This window comes from Colius striatus, chromosome 3 (genome assembly GCF_028858725.1).
Source record: "Colius striatus isolate bColStr4 chromosome 3, bColStr4.1.hap1, whole genome shotgun sequence".
Taxonomy (NCBI): domain Eukaryota; kingdom Metazoa; phylum Chordata; class Aves; order Coliiformes; family Coliidae; genus Colius; species Colius striatus.
This window is the reverse complement of record NC_084761.1, coordinates 92617283-92637706: the sequence shown is the minus strand read 5'-3', so window position 1 is coordinate 92637706 and position 20424 is coordinate 92617283. Positions and strand designations below refer to the sequence as shown.

The 20424-nt window shown below is 39.5% G+C and overlaps 1 protein-coding gene across 3 annotated transcripts in view; it reads left to right on the top strand.

Annotated features, from left to right (window-relative positions):
- MAEA (macrophage erythroblast attacher, E3 ubiquitin ligase) overlaps nt 1-13629 on the top strand; it is a 53650-nt gene extending 40021 nt beyond the window's left edge. For all 3 annotated transcript variants that reach the window (XM_061993868.1, XM_061993867.1, XM_061993869.1), the window contains 5 exons: nt 1066-1142; nt 7515-7623; nt 11026-11159; nt 11844-12039; nt 12456-13629. In XM_061993868.1, coding sequence (XP_061849852.1) covers nt 1066-1142; nt 7515-7623; nt 11026-11159; nt 11844-12039; nt 12456-12551 — 612 coding nt within the window. In that variant the 3' untranslated portion in view covers nt 12552-13629. The remainder of the gene's footprint in view (nt 1-1065; nt 1143-7514; nt 7624-11025; nt 11160-11843; nt 12040-12455) is intronic.
- Nucleotides 13630-20424: the final 6795 nt, after the last annotated feature.

Genomic DNA, 20424 nt, shown 5'->3' with positions numbered 1-20424 from the left:
CATCATTTTATGTTCAAATGGCTTACATTTCAAATCTTAAAATAAGCAGTTGTTGCAATGTGAACATTAGTCACCCCAGGCAGTTAACTGATACAGATTTGGAGTTGCCTAAATTCCAGCTGAAGTCATTGAGGAATTTCGATATTACTGTGCTGATGGACAATAAACAAAAGACAAGTATTCATTAGAAGCATGGGGGAAGAATAAAGCAGTCGGCCAAATGGAGCAGGGTAACTCAAGGAATACAGTTCTTTAGGATTCAAGTACTTAGGGGTTTTGTTGTTAAGGTACTAAACCAGTTGACTGTGTCCCTATAAAGAAGTATAGTGACTTGTTATTTTCTGGGGGCAGAATCATTTTAATTCCACATATTCAAAGTTTTTTTTATAGATTTTGTGAACTGGTGATGGAATTTGATTTAAAGGGACACTGTCAACTTCATTAGGCTTCAAATTTTACCTTTTTCCAAAAGCAGGTAAATGCCACTTGGTTTTCTTGTTTGAGACTTGTTTCCAGCATGGCTTTTAGATGTTTGACCAGAAGAGCGGGATACAAGTTTGAAGAAAGGGAGGGAGGGAGGGGACTGCGGCAGCTTAAACTGGATACTGGATCTTGTTAATATTGGGGACTTTCAAAACTGTTCAAAGACTTGTTTCTTCCTTACAGTCTTCTGGGTAGACCTCTCGTCTATATTATTGCATAGTCCCAAACTTCTGTTGAATTTAATACTTAAAATTGTAAGAAAGTACAACAAAATCACCTATTACTCCCACTTGCATCTCAGGTAACGATGCTTTTGATCATTAGGAAAAAGTTCATCTCTGATAAATACTGAAGTTTGGAAGAAGGCAAGAGGAGGAGGTTTTTGTTTGCTTTTAGGGAATTCTGTGCTGATGCTTTGTCTGTAAAGTCAGCATTTCAGCTGTTTTGCATGGATGCCTAAAAGCAAGCAAACAAGGTTGCATGTTATTAACATTTTCTCTTTTTTTGTTGTGCATATGTGTTGACATATTGTGCAGTGGTGTCTTGGCACCATCTAAGACCCTGTCTTGTCTTTAATCTTAGAGCTGTCTGGAGTTCAGCCTAAGGATTCAAGAGTTCATTGAACTCATTCGACAGAACAAGAGACTGGATGCTGTGAGGTATGAAATTAGGATGCTTACCAAACAACTTTCTTAAGATGGTAATGTGTTTCATTAGAAACATGTGACTATTATTGCACCACCCAGAAGCCCCACTGCTGCAAAGAGTCTTGTTACTGTTGAGATCAGTCTTTGGGTTTAAACTGCAGTTTAATGTTTTTTTTAAAGGCAAGGTATCATTGCACAGATGTACCTTTAAAAAAATGTGATGTTGCCACTGAAACTCTGAATCTTCTTACCCTTCAAAGTTATGATATTTACTCTTAACTAATTTTCAAGAGGTACAGCTAACTTCTCATAGGAGCTCTGCACATTTCATCACAAAAATACTAAAAGGTTAATGAAACACCCGTCTAACACTTAACATTTCAATTTTGACTGCATTCACTTCTGCTTTACTATATTCATTATACTTTTTGCTCTATAAGTTACACTTCAGGCCAGGTTTACTTTTTTTTGCACTGAATGCACAATTTGGTGTTCAGTATTGCCAGGTATGTGAGAATAACAAACGATGTTAACCCCACTCCTTGCCTCTGGCCCCACACGAAGAAACTGGCTCCATATCCATTTTCACGTCTTCTGAACTAGTTTAGTGGGGACTACTTTGAGAATAAAGTAACATGGCCCAAGGTGGTGTGCATCAGCAGCAGAACTAGTCAGACCTAATAACTGCCTGACTTCAACCACAAGATGGTCTTTCTGGCAATACTTACAACATCAGCACATGAAGCAATTTGTGCTTTTAAGTTAGTGGGATCCTGATTTAAGATGTAAGAGTAATGTTTCAGGATAACAGAGGAAACCAGTTCTGCTGAAATGAGTGCAATCTTGACCCTACAAAATGTGTTGATGGTTCAGATAAGCAGTGATCTTGCCAGCACCATAACACATGATGCAGGTGGCAGAGCTACTGGAGTTTACATGTAGATGAGGGAGAGGAACTTGCAGCAAGTTCTGTTTTGTAGGAATATTTAAACCTAGGGAGAGATGACAAGTTTTATGGCCAGACAGACTTGAAGCTTTGCTGATACATTCTGGTGATAACACTGTTGCTGTTTAACATTTCTGACAAGTTTTATATTAAGGAAGATGCAAGTCTTAGTCCCTTCAAAGATGTAATAGGTATTCCAGAAACTGAAACCAACAGGAGGCCTGTATTTGTGGCAAAGCTGCTTTTTGGTCAAAAGAGCTCAGAGCTATGGAAGACAAAGTATCATAACATAGGCACAGACCGAAAGCATTCTAGCACATTCCCAAGCTTTAGATGTAGAAACTCTTCTGCAGGGCAAACCACGGAATGTTCAAAACAACATAGCTTTTCTTGAATAAAATGAGTGAGAAAGACTTAGTTGTTTAAAAACAAGAAAGGAAAAGTTAGTGCAAGTAAACAGCCAACCCCAAAATTATTCACCTTAAGTTTTAGGGTTAGTTCCAGTTGTTATTTCTAATTTAATTCAAATATGTTGCTTGCTTCGAGCTAACTCATGTCATTCCTACTTTGCCCTACTTAGACATAAATCATTGTTGCATTGGTCCCAGCCAATGCAGATGTGCAATCTGATAAACTCCAGTTAATGTTAATAATTAAAACAAAGTCTAAACCTACATGCCTAGTGTTTAGATACCTGTGCTTACTGGTAACTTTGATAGAGTTCTCAAATCCTGAGGAATTTTTGTGTGCTTATGAAAAGGGTGAAAGATACTTTAGCTGTCTTCTTAAGCCCATGGTGTTCTTTATATCTGACTAATACTGTGCCTTTGTGCCTTGAACTTTATTCTCTGCTAAATTTGCTTCTTTGCCAAATGTGCAGTCATGCATCTTAACAATGACTGGTCCATGCTCTAAAAACTGTTTTATTTGAGCAGCAGCTTCCTTATGTAGCTTGGAAACCAGGAGGCAGGCATAGAGCTGAAATAAGGAGATAGGCTGATAACTGGGACGAAGAGGAGATCGTTCTGTATTTTATTATTGCTACTGGGTATTTATTTTCCTCTTATGCCTTTTCCATGTCAAAACTGGTAAAATTTGCAAGTTGTCAACCCTCAAGAGGATCCAGCACTCTTGGCGTGGAATAACTTGTACTAGCATAGCCTCTGAGGTTCAAAACTTACAGCTCATATCTACATTGCAAATGGGCATCCATATTGAATGTGATTAGGAGTGAAGCCTATATTTTGCACGCACCTATTGAAATTCAGGGTTGGCATACATTTTCTACTTGGCAATTACAACTTGCCAGGCATAACAATGCTGCTTTAACTTCATAACTTGTGAAATGAAAAGGAGCTACAGAAGTCCTTCTGTATCTTAATTCATCCATTTTTAACAGGGTGAGGTTTTTGATAATTCTGTCTATTCAGAGTACATCTCCATGATTTACTTAAATTATGGGGCTTTAAAATCTGAAGTTTTTACCACTTCATTCTAATTTGCTTCAAAATAAGTACATAATGAATAAGGGAATATATTTTTGTGAATGTGTACATAAATCCCATTGCTTCTAGCAAACCATTGCAACTTGTACTTTTATTAGCTTGCTTCTGTTAAGTGCCTGCAGCAGGATTCTTTCAGTATTGTGTCCCCAGTGCAATAAATAGGTCAGGCATCCATTAGAAAGCAGAGAAAAGAGGCTGTTTACCAAGTAGTTTCCTGTATGAGTGGAACTCTGAGAACTGACATTTTGTTGAAACACAGCTGAAGTTTGAAAGCTTTACTTACTGCCTGCTGAGAGGCCTCTGAAGTGACATACTGCTTTTAGGGTAAAATTGAAGTGAGCTTTAAAATTAATACACCTTATTAAAGAAGTATTTGAATTTGTGTAGCTTTTTAGAATGAGTACAAACAGACCTTCCTCTAAGGTAGCTTATCAGAGTAGTCTCGAAAGAGCAAGTTTCAGGAGTGTTCAAAAAGTATTTTGTGAATACAAAGAGTAAAACCTCTCAAGTTTAAGTAGATCACAGGTTGGGTTTTTTCCTTATATCATTAACCTTTAACTCCCACAGTCTTTTCAGCTTTTTTTTAAAGCTCATACCTATTACCATTGAATGACTGACACTTATTTCACACTTTTAGGGCTTTCACTAGTTTAATTCTGGGAAATCTGACAGCATTTTGCTACTTTGTTGTTATGGGATGATAGAGATACACAGAGTTCTTGGCTTAAAGCTTAACAAAACACCCTGTGCACTTCTTGTTCTTAGGATATAAAGGACAAAAAGGGTAAATAAAAATAGCTGATGATGCACAAAGGTGGGAGAAAGTGGCCACAGTATATTAATTTTAGTAAAGCTCTCTCCTACAAGGGTGAACAAGTACATTTTGTTCCTTGATTTTTATTATGGGGTGGGGCTGAACAGGCATATAAAAATAACAATAAAACTTTTGAGCTCTTCAAGTATAAATTTTGCTAGTAGTCATAATGGTCTGTGAGAAAGGCATTCAGGAGTTGGTCAGAAAGAATGAGCAGAAGACCAAGTCGTTTCTTTGTAACACGTTACGTTTGTGTTCAGTATTGCCGCTTCCTGATAAATATGCTCATTCTTATATTCAGGCATATGTAGATACACATATACACACCATATAGCTTAAATACATTAAAAACTTCATGTATCCTTAGACACTAAAGTGTTAATATTAAGTCTTCATAAATATCCTTTCATTCTTGGATTTATCAGGTATGATATGCCTGCTGTAACTGTGTGGGCTAGACAAATGGCTTTTTCAAACAAAAGGCAATGGACTTTGTCCCTGCAGAGTTCACAGAATCATTCTGGGATTTGAAAAGCCAAATTTTCTACCTATTATTTTCTTCTGTCACAACAATTTAGTTTGTGGTTTCAGTGATGTTCCACTGGTCATGATTCTTAAAAAAGGATCCTGAAGAGATGTAGACCCCTGCTGTAGTAATTCTGCCTTGTGTGTGCTAATGGTGAAAACATCAGAGATAAGCTCATAGGTATCTCCAATAGCATAACATTTGCATAAGGATATGGGAATAGATGAATGGAAAGAGAAGGGATGAATAATGGTGTGAGGGCAAATGAGGTGGTATGTCAATGTCATGCATTTGCAAGTAGTAATATAGTGCTGTTTCTTGCTTCTCAATCTAAAGATTTCAGAGTGCTACAGGTTAAGGAACTCACTTCTCTTTTAAAAGATACCTATCTTCATTTTAATTTCTCTGTGTTAGCACTCAAGAGGATGAAGTTCAGATGTTAGCATAGCAGACTGTGGAAAGAAGTCTGCACATGCAGAAGGGACAGTCAGGAGATGAAAACTAACAGAAGGCCCCTTTAGAAAGCCAAATTCCTTCTGACTGAACCCAAAATAGCCACCACCTCCCAGTGCATTCAGTACTTCGCAAATGATGGAAGTGAAGATTGCTGAGTGCTTCTCCTTTGGCTTGCACACAAATAGTGATTAGGTGTCATCCATACACAAAACAAGGTATTAATTCTAGCTCTTCTTGAACACATACAGTGAATGTGGCCAGTATTTGCCTGTTGCAGCTCAGGCCCTTTCTGTCGGTAAGGGATATGTATTGATGAAGTGCTGTCAGTAACCTGATGGGGAGTAGGGCCACAATGTTAATGAGTCTGGTGCAGAACTGAAGTGCCACTTCTGATTTAACATCACAAAACACAAGTGCACAGTCATGAGTTCTGTTAAGATGAAACCTTTCTCTTCTCCCTTATGTGTGCATACACAGTCATTTAGCTTAACTGGTAGATCTGATTATTTTGTTTTGCCTAAGTATTCTTTTAAATTGCTATTGCTTTCAGCTGCAGTTCTGCACTAGCACTTGTTTTAGCTTTCTTCCAGATGTCCAGGCTGCTTACTCTCTCAGGCTGTGAATTTCGTACTTCTGCTCTCCTAATCACCTGGGGAACAATATTTACATTCCTGAATTGCTCACCCGAAATAGGAAGTTGGGTGGAAACAGTCTGTGCTACATAACTTCCATTGCTTCCTGGTTTGGGTGGGTGAGGAAGTAGGAGTACTGAAACACTGCTGAAGAGACTGTTCTCATGGTATTGGTGACCTCAGTGTAGCTAGTGGAACATAAAATTGGGGAAAAAATCCCAAGATTACTTAGATTTTACTTTTTTTTTTAATTCAATCCTTGAAACAGGCAATTGGAAAATACTGTGTATTCATTCCTGAAAGCAGTTTGTAACTAAATACATTTCAACAAGTTTTTTAAAAGTTAAAAAGAGCAAAGACTTATAAAATACTCTCTGAAGGTGCTTTCCCATAGTACAAACTCTGGACAAAATACAGCATAGGGAAGAATTTTCTACACTTGAACAATGCCAGAAGCTCAAAGTAGTGCTGATTCTGTACATGGACTACTGTGCAACATCTGTGCACCACTGAGAAAAGGAGCTTTTATCAGAAATGCTGAGCTAATCATCCAGATGAAAGTCTGAATGGTTTTCCTACACACTTCAACTTGAAAATTGATGATCCTGAGAAGAGTACAATAGAGGAGGCTTTTATACAGGGTTTATAAGTGGTCAACTATCTTTATAATATGGTAATTCTTAATATTAATTTCTTAAAAAGTATTAAAGCTGTTATTTTTGTTTCAAATACATTTTGGGTAATTCTATCATTTTTCAAATATCCAAGTTTTCAGACTTGTGTGTGTCTGTTATAATCATTAAGTGTTCCAGTACAAAAACTTATACTGAAGTTCTACTGAACTTTTATTATTTCCCTGACCAAAAAAAGTTGCTTTTAACAAGGTATTTCCTACCACATTTTACCCTGCAATTACTTGTATTTTGTACAGAAAGTGGTCCTGCTCTGGCAGAGGAGTTGGACTGGATGATCTTTCAAGATCCCCTCCAGCCCTTAAGACTCTGGGATTCTGTGTGATGCTGCCTTTTACACTATACCAAAAAAACCCCCCATAATTTACTCAAAAGTAAACATTCTTTCAAATGTCAATATAAACAAGGTAGATATTTGAACACACTTGATGTTTAATGGTTTGGAGTAGCTGACTATCAGACCACATTTATCTCACTTGGGAGTGTGTGCCAAAGGAGTGTGGTACATTGAGATTGCAAAAGCAGAGACATTTCTTCTAAAGTCTATCTAGATGCAGGCAAGGTAAGACTTCATGCTACAGTAAGAAGTTCTGGTTTCTAAGAAATTAGTGTAAAATTGCTAATGCTTAAAGTCATTCTTTGCATCCATGTTTGCAGGATCGTTTTTTTCAGGACCATCAAACACGTCACCTTTTGGAGTTCATGTGTTGAGTGCAGAATCTAGACTTTTTCTCTGAAATCTTAAATAATTAGGTACATTTACTTGATTTAGAAAGAAGGGTATTTATTAAAGGTATAAATTCTGTATTTCAGACATGCCAGAAAGCATTTCAGTCAGGCTGAGGGAAGCCAGCTGGATGAGGTTCGACAAGTGATGGGAATGTTGGCCTTTCCTTCAGACACTCATATCTCCCCCTATAAGGTAATGTGCTGTTTGAAATTCAGTGGTACAGAACATCAGAAGAATAAAATACATGTTGCAGTTCCTTTTCCTTACACGAAAATACATTAATAATCTGAAGATTGAATGTTGTTCTAATTTAACTTTCTAAAATCCACCTTTAATAGTAGTCCTTAATAACCAGTCCTTGCCTGTATATTACTCCAGGTAGCATTTGTATTGTTGCAGTTGGATCTTTATAACAACAGATTCACACTGAGCTAAGTTCACCACAAAGCCAGCACTAAAGATCTGTGGGATGAGAAGCATGATGTGCAAGAGATAGAAGATGGGGAAGTACAAAGAGAAAAATGAGAGAATTTTTGCTGAACATATGAGTTGTGGCCTTAATACACTAGCAGCAGTTCTTGATCCTGCTTCCCAAATTACTGTTCTGGCTGTAGTTGGGGTAAAAAAGGGAAAGATTACTGGAATTATCTGAAAGTTGTATTTTTGCTACTTGGAAGTAACTGTTCCTTTACATTATTTTGTATAACCCAAATAGTTATTAGTGGCAATACCTACATCTAAGTATGAGTCAAGCAAAACTCATAGGTATTTACTGTTTCTACAGATTTTGAGTTGTTTTTGTTGTCCTGTGCTAATTCCTTTTGTTTCCTTAACTTGGCATTGGAGACGAAAGGTGGACAAGAGTTGAGCTGGCAAAGCAAGACAAGCCTGTGAAATGCCAAGCCAGTATGTGGCTATGCCAGTACAAACATGTTATTTAAACAACCGATGATGAAATCAATGGTTTAACAAAACAAACACCAAAAAAAACCCCTCACCAAAGGCTCATAGAATTCATATGAATTTCTTTGCTGATCCTGGAGGCCTGGAGGGATCCTGGTATTTTGGATTCTCCATTTGATGGAGTAATGAGCATTAATGATAGATGTGTTAGAAGACTGTATGTAAGACACATCTTATCATTGTTTTAGTAGTGAGAAAGAAGTAGTCAGGAAATAAAAATCCTACATTTTTGTTCCACAAGCTGCTTTGAACAGAATGATTCAATGAGGGAGAGTAAGGAGAAAAGCTAATCATTTTTCACATACAGTCATACAGTTGGAACAAATCCCTACTGTTTTCTATGGATCTGGCTTAAACCACTCTATGGAAGTTATTTTGGGTCCTCTAAATGCTTAGATAAACAGAATCATGGAGTGCACCCTTTTTTTAAGATACCTTTAATATGTTGACTAAGAATTCTCTACATAAATATCTTCTTAAATGGCTACAAGTGAAATTACTTTTAAATCTGTGAGAGTTTGTCAGATTGGATCTCTATCAATTGGCTTATTAATCCAAGAGAAGAAGCATCTTCTATAACCAATGAGAAGAACTTTCCCCAGCTTTTCCAATCTTTTAGGACTTTAAGGAAAACATATTTAACATTGTGACAAAGCAAACTATTTTTTACACCCCTTGAATGAGCTCGTGTAGCTGTGGCTGGAATTATTCCAACTAGATGTTTAGTAGGGTGCTACTTTTGTTTCCCATCACCCAGACTCTTAATCATAGGCTTTTCTTAATAATTAGCATCTCTATTATAGATCTGGTGTAGACTCTTGTTCGTTATGTCTTCTCAAGAGTTGCCTTAAGGTCAGAACTAAAGCTTCATCCTGGAGTTCTTGAACAGTTCTGGCCTTACATGGGGCTGGAGACGGAGCAAACAGACATGCAGTCTGGTGGCACAAACGATGCTTTTTGTTAAGGCAATATCCATATATGTATTTACTTTTGCCCTCATCTGTATAGATTCTCTCTCTGCTCTGCTTGTTGGTTTGGAGCATTTAGAAACTGGACAAATAACTACTGATATCCATGATTCTTTTCTTTCCTGTGGATTTGCCTCTGAGTGTTTCTGTCTCTTCATGTGAATTCTTCTTTATTTTGTGACATTTTCATAGGCCCACATTCGTTCCAACTGTTTCTGCTGCAAGACTTTTTCCTTTTCTCTCTCGTCTTAGTACTCCCGGGGGCTCTTTTGAATCTATTGAAAACTCACATACCCTGGTGCCCTTTTTCAGCGTCTGTGTAGTTCCACCTCTTAACTGCGTATCAGAAAAACACACCATGACTGATTTGTGTGAGCTTTTCCCTCCCTCACCTGAAGATGTTTCCAGTTTAATGGGAACTGTTAAAACTTTGATCCTGCCTCTGCATGTTGTACTTAGGGAAATGGTCTAGTGGTTGGTAGGGCTGGGACAAAGGCTGGACTTAATGAGCTTAAAGATCTCTTCCAGCCAAAACTATTCTATGGTTCTATTATAATGCTGGAGTCCCTTCTTCTCCAGTGCCTTGGCTTGAATGCCCAGGGAAATGAGGAGAGGCAGGGTGGGCCAAGGTGATATAAAGCAAAGTGTCAAGACTAGTGTCTACATCATGGCAAAATCCCTGCCTAGTAATTCTGGTGTAGCATGTTTTGAATTTGATGCTGCTACTCGGTGTATTTTCTGTCATTAAATCTTTGGGTTTTTTTTCTTTATAAACTTATTTTGTAAATGAAACAATATACTGAATAGTTTCTTATAGTTGCCTCTGTCACATGTACAGTTGATGAAGTGAACTTATTTCGAAGATAGTCACTTCTTATTACCAAAATGCAGGTTAGGCTACAAGGAAAGGAAAGAATGCAAGCAGAAGAAAGGATTAAGTCTTTGCCTCTGTATGTAAAATCAGTATATTTTCCAAGGGTCTTCACTTCTTACACATCTCTTTCACAGCATTATTTTGGGGGTACAATATATTCTTGACCTGTGGGATTACATTTTACTTCCACAAAAGAGCCTCATCCCTACTTTAACTACTGTTCCCTGTTCTTCAGGTAACATGTAGCATTACAATATATGTTAAAGAATTTTGTCCTTTAAATTCATATCTTACCTAAGCTTTCTCTAACCTGGGGTTGTGCCAGCTCTTCAAATGAAAACCTTTTTACAAAATTCTGTAAACAGAATAATATTACAAAGAATCAAAAAAAACCACTTCTGACTTTCCAATGTCAATGGCTCAGAAGCCATAGAGTAAACATTCCACAATAGTAATGTTTGCTTCATAAATGGGCCAGCCTTCTAGAAAAGTAAATGCAAGAAATAGCCTTACCAGGATTTACATACCTTAATTAGAGTGTGTGGTGGATGATGGAAATTGAATATTGTTATGCCAGCTATTTAAAGTAATCCTTGATTTAACTCGTAGTTCTAGTGAAGCAGTGTAAAAAGGTACTTTCTAAACAAATACATTCACACTATGTATTAGCATAGACACTTTTATGATGGATTCAGTCAAGTAAGTTTTGCAAATATACCCCTCCCAAGCTTTTTTCCCCCAGGACAATAAGATTGCAAACAACTTATAGTTGTGTTTGTTTTTTATCAGGATCTCTTGGACCCTGCTCGATGGAGAATGCTGATCCAACAGTTCAGATATGATAACTACAGACTACATCAGCTGGGAAACAATTCTGTTTTTACTATAACACTCCAGGCAGGCCTTTCAGCTATCAAAACACCGTATCCTTTAATGCAGACACTACTGTTGGGTGCAAAGGAGCATTGTGGGGTGGTTTTTTTGTTCTATGGAAGCTTTTCAGAGAGCTCCAAGACAAGATGTATCACTTGAATATTTTTGCTTGTGAGTTGGTTAAATGGAGTATGGATTGGTCTCTCTGTTTAATTAAGGGGAGATCATAATAAATGGCATTATGGTTGTAAAAACAACAAGCCAAAGTTGTAAGGTGAAATCTCCATTGTGTTTGCATGCCAGCTTGTCTTTCCATGTGTCTGAAGTTAGTGATTAGGTCTGTGAAAGTGCTGGATCGGGGTGATTTTTTAACCATTTACATACAAATTTACCCTGTTTATATGTGAATATTCAAATATAGCTTGCATCCTTTGAAGCCTGGCTGGACTTGCTCCATGCTGTGGTGTATTAGAGAAGAACTAGTGCTACTGAAGTGTTCTCCATCTACAGAGGCTTTACACATAGTGGGTGGCAGGCACTTGTTGCTCGCTCTTGTTCCTTGAAGCAACACAAGCACTTGAGTCTGTGTACTCATTCAACTCGAGTTAAATGGTCCTGTACATTCTACAACTAGGCTATATTTACACAGTTCATCTTTTTTTTTTCTGACATATGTCATTAACAAAATGTTGTTGCATTCTGTGGTGGCTGTTCCTTAATTCGCTGTTAAACAGACAGTGCTACAAAGAGGATGGGAGCTCAAAAAACCCAGACTGCCCTGTGTGTAGCAAATCCCTGAACAAGCTGGCTCAGCCTCTGCCTATGGCACATTGTGCCAACTCCCGACTAGTCTGCAAGATTTCGGGGGATGTAATGAACGAAAATAATCCTCCTATGATGTTACCAAATGGATATGTCTATGGATACAATGTAAGTGGTGAAATCAATGACTTACTGAAGTCTAAAGTAGCAGTGGGGGATAATAACTTTCTCTGTCAAAATAAGGGCTTAGAAACTCAGTCACAGCTGGAATTATCTTCTATGTTAACTAGAAGAAAAGTAACTCCTTGCAGTACGTTTTAAAGGGTGGTATATTTGTAAGATTAAATTGGTCTTTAGAGAAGCTAATATCTGAATGTACTAATGTATGACATCAAATGAAAAGCCACTGGAAATATTTCCCTCTGCAGAGTGGTGATACAGACTAAGTAACTTCTAGGAGCAGAAATATTTTGGCCTCAGACTATAACATATGTGTAAAATAAAACCAAGTTTGTTTACTAGACAGCTCAGTCATGCTTTGAGTTACTATCGCAAATATTACCTTTGATTTCACTCTCTTTCAGTCTCTGCTTTCTATTCGTCAAGACGACAAAGTAATTTGCCCAAGAACCAAAGAAGTCTTCAACTTCTCACAAGCTGAGAAAGTCTACATCATGTAGGTCCGTAAAACCCATGATGAAGTGCCGCTGGAATTTTGACACCGTGTATCTTGGCATACCCTGTACAGGGGGAGGCCTTAATGTGTGGCAAAGAAGCAAAACCTGCCACCTTGGGGATCAGACCTGTCGGTGGCATTCTTGTTTCTTGCGACCAAAGATCAATGAGCAACAATAAACACTCTTTAAAAAGAAAAACAAAAGAGAGAGAGAGGAATTAAGTTTGTACTTGAATAAAAATGAAAACAAATTTTGATTGTTAAGGTTTTGTAACGTAAGGTCACAAATTGGACTCTTCTCAAAAGTACTTTCATCTTCTAAAGGATACATTTCTTTAAAGATGGACACTTGCACTGGGGGAAAAGTTACAACAGATTTGAAATTAGATCCATTTTTCTTCCCTCTGTTTCACAATTGTCCAAGACCCTTTTGTTATCAAAGATTTCAGTACTACCACTATGTTCTCCTTTAAGCTCCTCTTTGCCTTCTTTATGATCCTCTCGTGAAGCAATCCCCAACGTGAATAACTTATTTCCATGGGAAGTTACTGATGTCTTTGACAGAAGACTGACTTCTCTGGAGGATCGACTAGGGACTGGTTTGAAGGAGTATGAAGTCTTTTTCCAAACCCAAATATTTTAAGGAGGTTGCATAAGTATCAAGAGGAACTGAGAACATTTCAGGCAAAATCCAATGCTTGTTTAAATGTTCTTTTTCCAGTCTACCATAGTGTTAAAGTCCTTCTAAAGTTATTAGTTATGTGCATAGGGTTCAATATGAAATCATTAGTGCTACTGCCTTATTTCTTGCTTTGAGAATGTACTTACATGAAAATGAGCTGGTATTCTTAAGTGTCGGGCGAAGTTTCTGAAGATGCCTTGCAGGATGATTACATAATTTTAGGGTCTAAATAGTATTCATTACTGAAACTAATAGTTCAATTTTAACAGCTACAGAACACATCCTTATGACTTTTCAGAAGAATTAAACCATTGTAGTTTAAACAAAACCATATTGTAGAGGTTTGTAGTTAGCGCTTATTTTTGCATGTTGATGTTGATTAGCTAATAAAAGATTGTAAATGTAAAACATGTTAATAAAAATTGTTTTCCATTTCTTGATTATAAAAAAATTAGAAAGCTGCTTTGTATTTAAATCTAAAACAATTAACTCTCTTTACGAGGGTCTGTCTTAAAAGGAGGGCAAGTTCCAAGTCTGCAAGCATTAAAAAAAACAGACAAAACACACACAAAAAAACACTGACCAGCCCCCACTCCCCTACTACTCCATCTACTCTTCCAGGCTCAAACATCACAGCATCTGTAAACCAAAGTTAGTTGACAAATTCTTCATATATGAAATTTATATAAATGTCTTCCTTTCTTTTTTTTTTTTTCCTGTTGCTTCCTCGAAGGCCTCCTAGAAGCTTTGTTAATAAAGTGCTGTGGGAGATGATAGGTGTGAGGTTTGGACGTGTGACTGGGTGCTATAAAGAACACTGAGAAGGAATAGTGGAGGGACCACATCTTCTTTTCATCTTTCTGTGTCTCTGATTGTATTTAGTTTCAGAGTAGCTGATGGGGTTCCAGGGAGATATATTTGAAAAGGTTCCACTTTAAGCAAGCATGTGCTACTGATGCTTTGGAACAAGTCCCTCTGGCCCACTGCAGAGCTGCCCCCCTGGCAGAGACCACTGTCCACTGCTGGAGGGGTCCATTTCCCTCAGTGTTTTCTGAAGCAGCAGACTTAATGATTCCTTGAAACAAAAGCAGTGTGCCAAGAGTAGCTGGAAGCAGATAATGAGAGAACTTGCATCAGTAAGTGGAGTAATTGGCAGTTGGTTAATCAGTAGCTGATCTCTTCCTTCCTCATGGGGCAAGAGATGAAGCATCATCGGTTTAGAAGGAGAAGGGATGCCACCTGGGGAACAGCTTTGCTGAAATGTAAATGCAACAGCATCTGGTATTCTTTGAGAGGCTATTCACAGCATCATAGCAGAAGGGCAAGTATAACTTTAAGAATGGTAACCTCATTGTTCCCTACTTTGTATTCCTTGCCTGCTTTCTGCAGCATTGAGCTCAATATTTTAGACCACAAATCCTGTGAGGAGCAGCCAAGGGAACAAGGAGTATTTATCCTAGAGAAAAAGAGGCTGAAGGGAGACATGATCACTCTGTACAGCTATCTGAAAGAAAGGAGGTTGTAGCAAAGTGGAGGTTGATCTCTTCTCCCTTTACAAGTGACAGGACAAGAGGAAATGGACTTGGGTTATGTCAGTAGAGGTTTAGATTGGATAATAGGAAAAAATTATTCTCCAAAAGGGCTGTCAAGCTCTGGCACAGGCTGCCAAGGGAGGTGCTGGAGTCACCATCCCTGGAAGTATTTAAAAGCTGTGTAGCTGAGGGACATGATTTAGTGGTGACTGTGGCAGTGCTGGGTTAAGGATTGAACTTTATGAGCTTAAAGGTCTTTTCCAACATCAACAATTCTGTGATTCTTTAACCGACAGAGGTGTCAGTTCATAGCTCATATCACGTGGGGGCTTCAGACATTAAACCAAGAGCCTTATGTGACTCATAGGAAGTATAAACCTATTGCCTGTAAACACTATTTTAATAACTATTCTCTCACTGCATTGATTCCTGGCTGTGGGCATGCTGAGAAGAGGGCTTTGAAAGGTTTGTATAACACTGGTGGAGGTAGGGCAGGATTATAAAGGCTTTCCTCAACAGCTGAAAGTGTAGTAAAGATCTTGTTAAACCTCTCATGCTAGCAATATCTTGCGTAGCAATAAAGTCACAAAACATAAGAGGGGGATCAGTTCAACTTGACTGTAACCAGATGTGCAAACTTCTCATATAGAGCTGTAACCTGCTATATAGAAACCCAGCCTTTCCTGCCAGTTGTACATCTCCTGTGTTTCACAGCAAACAGAAAGTGGCACCAGCTACTTTAGATGAGGTTCCTAAGGGTTTTGGTTTTATGGATAACCTGCATCATCTAAATGCCTGGCAGTGTGCTGAGGTGGAACACAAGATAGTCCACGTATTTCCTTAAGGGTACAAGTTGCTGCCTGTACAATGAGGGACATCCTTTTGACATGGAAGAGGCTGGTTCATGAAGACTGACTGAGTTGGGAATGAACAGTATCCTTTATTGGGATGGGTTTTTTCAGTCTTGCCAAGCAATTTAACAAAATGAGACTGAAGGCTCTGGATTTTGGTTATGGTGTTCCTGTTTGAAGGAAACAGCTTGACCTAGTTGGGGTCAGGACATGTGTCTGATTTCAACAGTTACAGAGAGACTGAGAATTGCCTTAACCTTTCCTTTTATTTGTTGAGGTCCAAAGCCCTAGTCTAAATGCTGAAGATGTTCCAGTATTGCAAAAGGAGAGGTGTTGGTAACTATTCAGGATTATGCGTTCCATTATCCTCCAGGCTGAGAAGGGTTCAAGATGCTGACATCACAACACTTTGTAGGTAGGAACCAGCAAAGCTGATACTATGCACAGGCAAAATATTTGGCAGGAAGCTTTAAAGACTGATGGGCTGATGTGATTTGAGGTGAGTTTTTTTCTATTGTTCAGAACAAGAAGAATGAGAAAATTATGCACAGCTGGTAATCTGCCAAGAGGAAGCCTTTGAACATTCTTAACAGACCACTGTTCAGAAAAAAAGTGGTACTTTGGCTGTCTTTTTCCTGCTTTGGGCAGCCCAAGCAGAGCACTTTGGGAGATGCACGAAGCCCTTTATGCACCAAGCTTTGAGCCCTGTGATGACACCATGATCTTTTGCACTCCTGTAGCACTACAGAGGTCACTTGGTGTAACCAAATGAGTATTTAAGTCTCTTCCATCATGTTTTAGTGTATTCGCTAACAAGGTATCAGATTCTGCTCTGCACATTGTTTCTTCCTGTGATGGCCTGAAGTCTGTGGCACCATTAACACTATCCCAGCTGCAGGACAACAGGCCTTTTGGGCTTCCCTGTGTCAGTCTTGTATTACTTGGGCCAGGGTTTTTAGCTGTAGTCTCCAGCATACTCCACCTCAAGGGCTATCGCCTGCCCCTGAGCAGTGATTTTTCTGTGGTGTGAGATTTGGTACAAATAATCTGTATCTTTAAAGACAAAACAAGGTTTTACTGAGAACATGCTGTCCCGGCTGCATAGCTCCATGCTCTCTGAATCAGTGCACCAAATAAACCCGAGCCCAGACCAACAGAGTAGTTACCAAATCTGATCTTCCTCTGATCCTTGAACAGGTAAGCTGCAAGTAGTTTCTTCTGCTCATTGAATGCTAGAGTAACTGTTTATGTTTGATGGTGGGGGGCATCTGCAGGTTAGATATTCACCAGGAGCTCCCTGCCACTATGCTTTTCCAAAGATGCAGTGTCTGGTTGGTTCTGCAATGTGCATCAGCCACGCTGAAAGGCAGCATTTTACTTATTTACTTTGAAGAATTTAACCTGCTCACCAAGCTTTGAGAAGTTTCCAGCTGTTTTGCCGTCTCCTCATTTTAGGAAGAAACCTGGGATGGACAGAAGTGGACAGCAGAATCTGTTCTTATAGCCAGGGACATCCTGTGAGTAGAATAAAGTCTCTCTGGCACATAGAGGAAGAAAATCTCCAGTAAGTGGGAGCAAGAAGTTACAGCCCAGTTATTGTTGGGTGTGAGGACTGCAGAGGTTTTTTGGCACAGTAGCTATAGAGCCAACAAAGCAGTTCTACGTTATAGTCGGCTTTTGTGAGAGGTTCTTTGTGTAGCTAAACTAGTTATTGAAAAAAACCTCCTCTTAAAAGATCTAGTTCTGATTTTGATCTGAACTGAAGTTGCCATACTGTGCATACAGAAGTTCTTCATTTCAAGAATTAGTCCTTAGCATGCAAGCTGGCAACGAGTTTATTTCACTGAGGAGTAGGTAAGACATTTCAGACTCCACCATAAAATCCTGCTATTTGACCATGTTAAAATCATCAGAGGTCTGTATCCTAAGCCAGAGGGAATCAGCTGCAGGATAATGTGCACTGCAAGAGGAACAATAGGAAATAGCAGAACAGGAAGAAATAGAAAAGGCTGCTTAAGAGGAAAAGTTTTTTGTTATGACTTAAGGAAAATGAGATCAAGTGTCAGGGTAGAATTAAGAAATGCTGTCAGCCAGCTATCTGTCAGGGGTTAAAATAACTGCAGAAGCTTTTAAAAGTGCAAGTAAGGGGAAAAATTAACATGAAACTACCGTGTGATAATGATCCAGACTCGATTATAAACCTACACCCAGCACCTTGCTGCTTGCTCCTAATAAAGACAGCAATGTTCAACACTGGTGAGCGGGGTGGAGGAGGAGATACACTGAGAAAAACAGTTCAGAAATAACATTGCAACAAGGAAGTGGGGGGAAAAGTGCAAGTTACAGAAAGCAAGCAGTGCCTCTCCTGGAATTGTTAATTGTTCAGATCTAATGGAAAGAAGCTGTTCTGGGATCCAGACTGGGGACAGTATCACACCTGACTCTGCTACAGGTGCTGGTTTCTAAGAGAAAGAAAAATCATCCTGAAGGGTAACTGTAAGTGGGTGTGAAGGGGAGATGTTTACCGAGGATAATTATGCCATACCACCCTGATGACTGCTGTTATGATGGGTCTTGTCAAAGTCCATCTGCAGTGCAGTTCGGTGTGATGGCATTAGCTAACAACTGGAGAAGATGGGAATTAGAAATTGCATGAGGGTCTGGCCTCGGGAGATGGGATAAAAGGCAGCGTGAAGGGCAGGGTAACTGATGGGCATCCTCAGGGATCTATTGTGGAGCTGCTACGAGTTGTCATTACCAAGGCTCAACAATAAGCAGGAATGTGCTGATGTGACAAAACCAGTCGATAGCCTCAGCCCAGAGGGTGCTGGCATATTAGGAAGTAAAACAGGTGACCTTGAGAAGTGGACTAACAAAAACCAGGATTGCTTTAATGATAGCATTAAAGGTCATTCAGCTGCTGATTAGGACTTAGCTTGAAAGAGTCCTCATTGTACACAGCCGTTGTGGAGTGCTTTGAGAGACAGAAATGCAACCCTATGGTGGTGGAACTGTCAAGGTGAAGGAGTGAGGGCTGCAGAGAGGCTGCAGCTTTGGTGGAAGCTGCAGTACAGTCCTGATTGCTCATATCTGTATTTTACACCAAGGCTGGAGCAGAGGAAGCACTGAGTTGTCAGTGGAATGGACCACAAATCCCTACCCAGTCCAGGATAAGGCATTTCCTTCAGTCCCAAAGTAATGTGGAAAACCAAGGCTGGTTAAGTGGGTGATAACACTCAGGGGCTGGAACCTGCCTCTGTACTCATTCCTTTGACCCTATTTCCTATCCTATAAGATTAACTTTTATGTTGTGCTTTTCTCAAGGAAATAGTTTTATCTGCCTCACAGAGCAGAGCAGCAGATTTTCCCAAGGTGCTCATCTGAGTTCCCAGACTGGACTTTTTCCTGACAGAGCCAGAAGGAGGAATGAGGAGAGAAAGATGATAAAAGTCTATTCACCTCAGGACAAAAAGATCATTAACTAACTTAAATATTTTCTTCCCCACCCATGGAGATTAAGCAGGATCATATAGACAAACTCTCCAAAAGGAAATAAACAGATAATAAAATCAGTAGACAATTTCCTCTTCCTTCTTTGCAAACCACAGCAACACAAATTGTTCACAAGAGCCAATATCAGTCTTGTGGGAAGTTCTTCAGGGTGCATGTGCATACCCCATAGGGAGGGAGATGTCTCCTCTGTTTAAAATAGAAGGTTTGAGACTTCAAACTAGAGAAATATTTTATTAAATATTGAAGAGAGTCAGGAGGAAATTGGGCTTAGAAAAGCTCAAGTTGCCCTGGATGCAGACAGTAAGGAAAATATTACGTAGTGCCCTACATTCATTCTTGCCAGGTGGGCCATCGCCCTGGTGCTGTGCTGGGACACCAGGTAACTTCCCAGCTGGAACCCAGCCTGCTCCCCCAGCTCTGTCCTTTGCTAACAGAATTGCTCTGCAGGAGGGTGGCAACCCAACAGGCAGGTTGTTTCTCCATTACATGATTTTCTGTCTTGAACTGTGCACACTCAGGTGGCCATCTCGTTGTCCTGCTCATCCGTGCACAGGATCTCACAGCCACCAGAAATTATTCGATACTATTCAGAGCCATAAGGAAGATCAGTTTATGGGGCTGACTTCCACCATAGGGAACTGAGAAGAATTGAGGCCAAGCAGTGAGGTGATGCATCAGGAAAGTGTCTCTGTGTGCAGCTGCTGTGGCGAGTGAAGAAGCAGCATTGGCTTGTGCTGTCTCTCTGCAGAGATACCTGAGCAGTATGAGGGTATATGTTATGGAGAGGAGGGTAATCACAGCTGTGATCAACATAGACTAGTTGAATTAGTCTAATCTTAGTCTTATTCTTGTTTCAGGAGTATTATAACCTGCTTCCTGACCCTTTTCTGGAGTCATAAAATCATAGAAACATTTTGATTGGAAAAGACCTTTAAAAATCAAGTCCAACCTCTCACCTCACACTGCCAGGCCCATCACTAACCCCTGTCCCTCAGCACCTCAGCTACACAGCTTTTAAATACCTCCAGGGATGGTGGCTCCACCTCCCTGGGCAGCCTGGGACAATGCTTAACAACCCTCTCAGTGAAAAAGTTCTTGCTAAAGAACTGCTGCCCTGTCAGCATGAGGCTTGAGCAGAACAGACTTGAAGTCTCTGGATTCTGTATATGGATGTTGTCCTCGAATCATTTGCAGCTTGGCCATCCTGAGAGTGTGGAGGGTGCCCAGAGCAGCTGTGCTGCTACCCCGTGTGTGGGAAACAGACACAGCCAACTCAAGGAGCAACGGCCCTGAACAGGA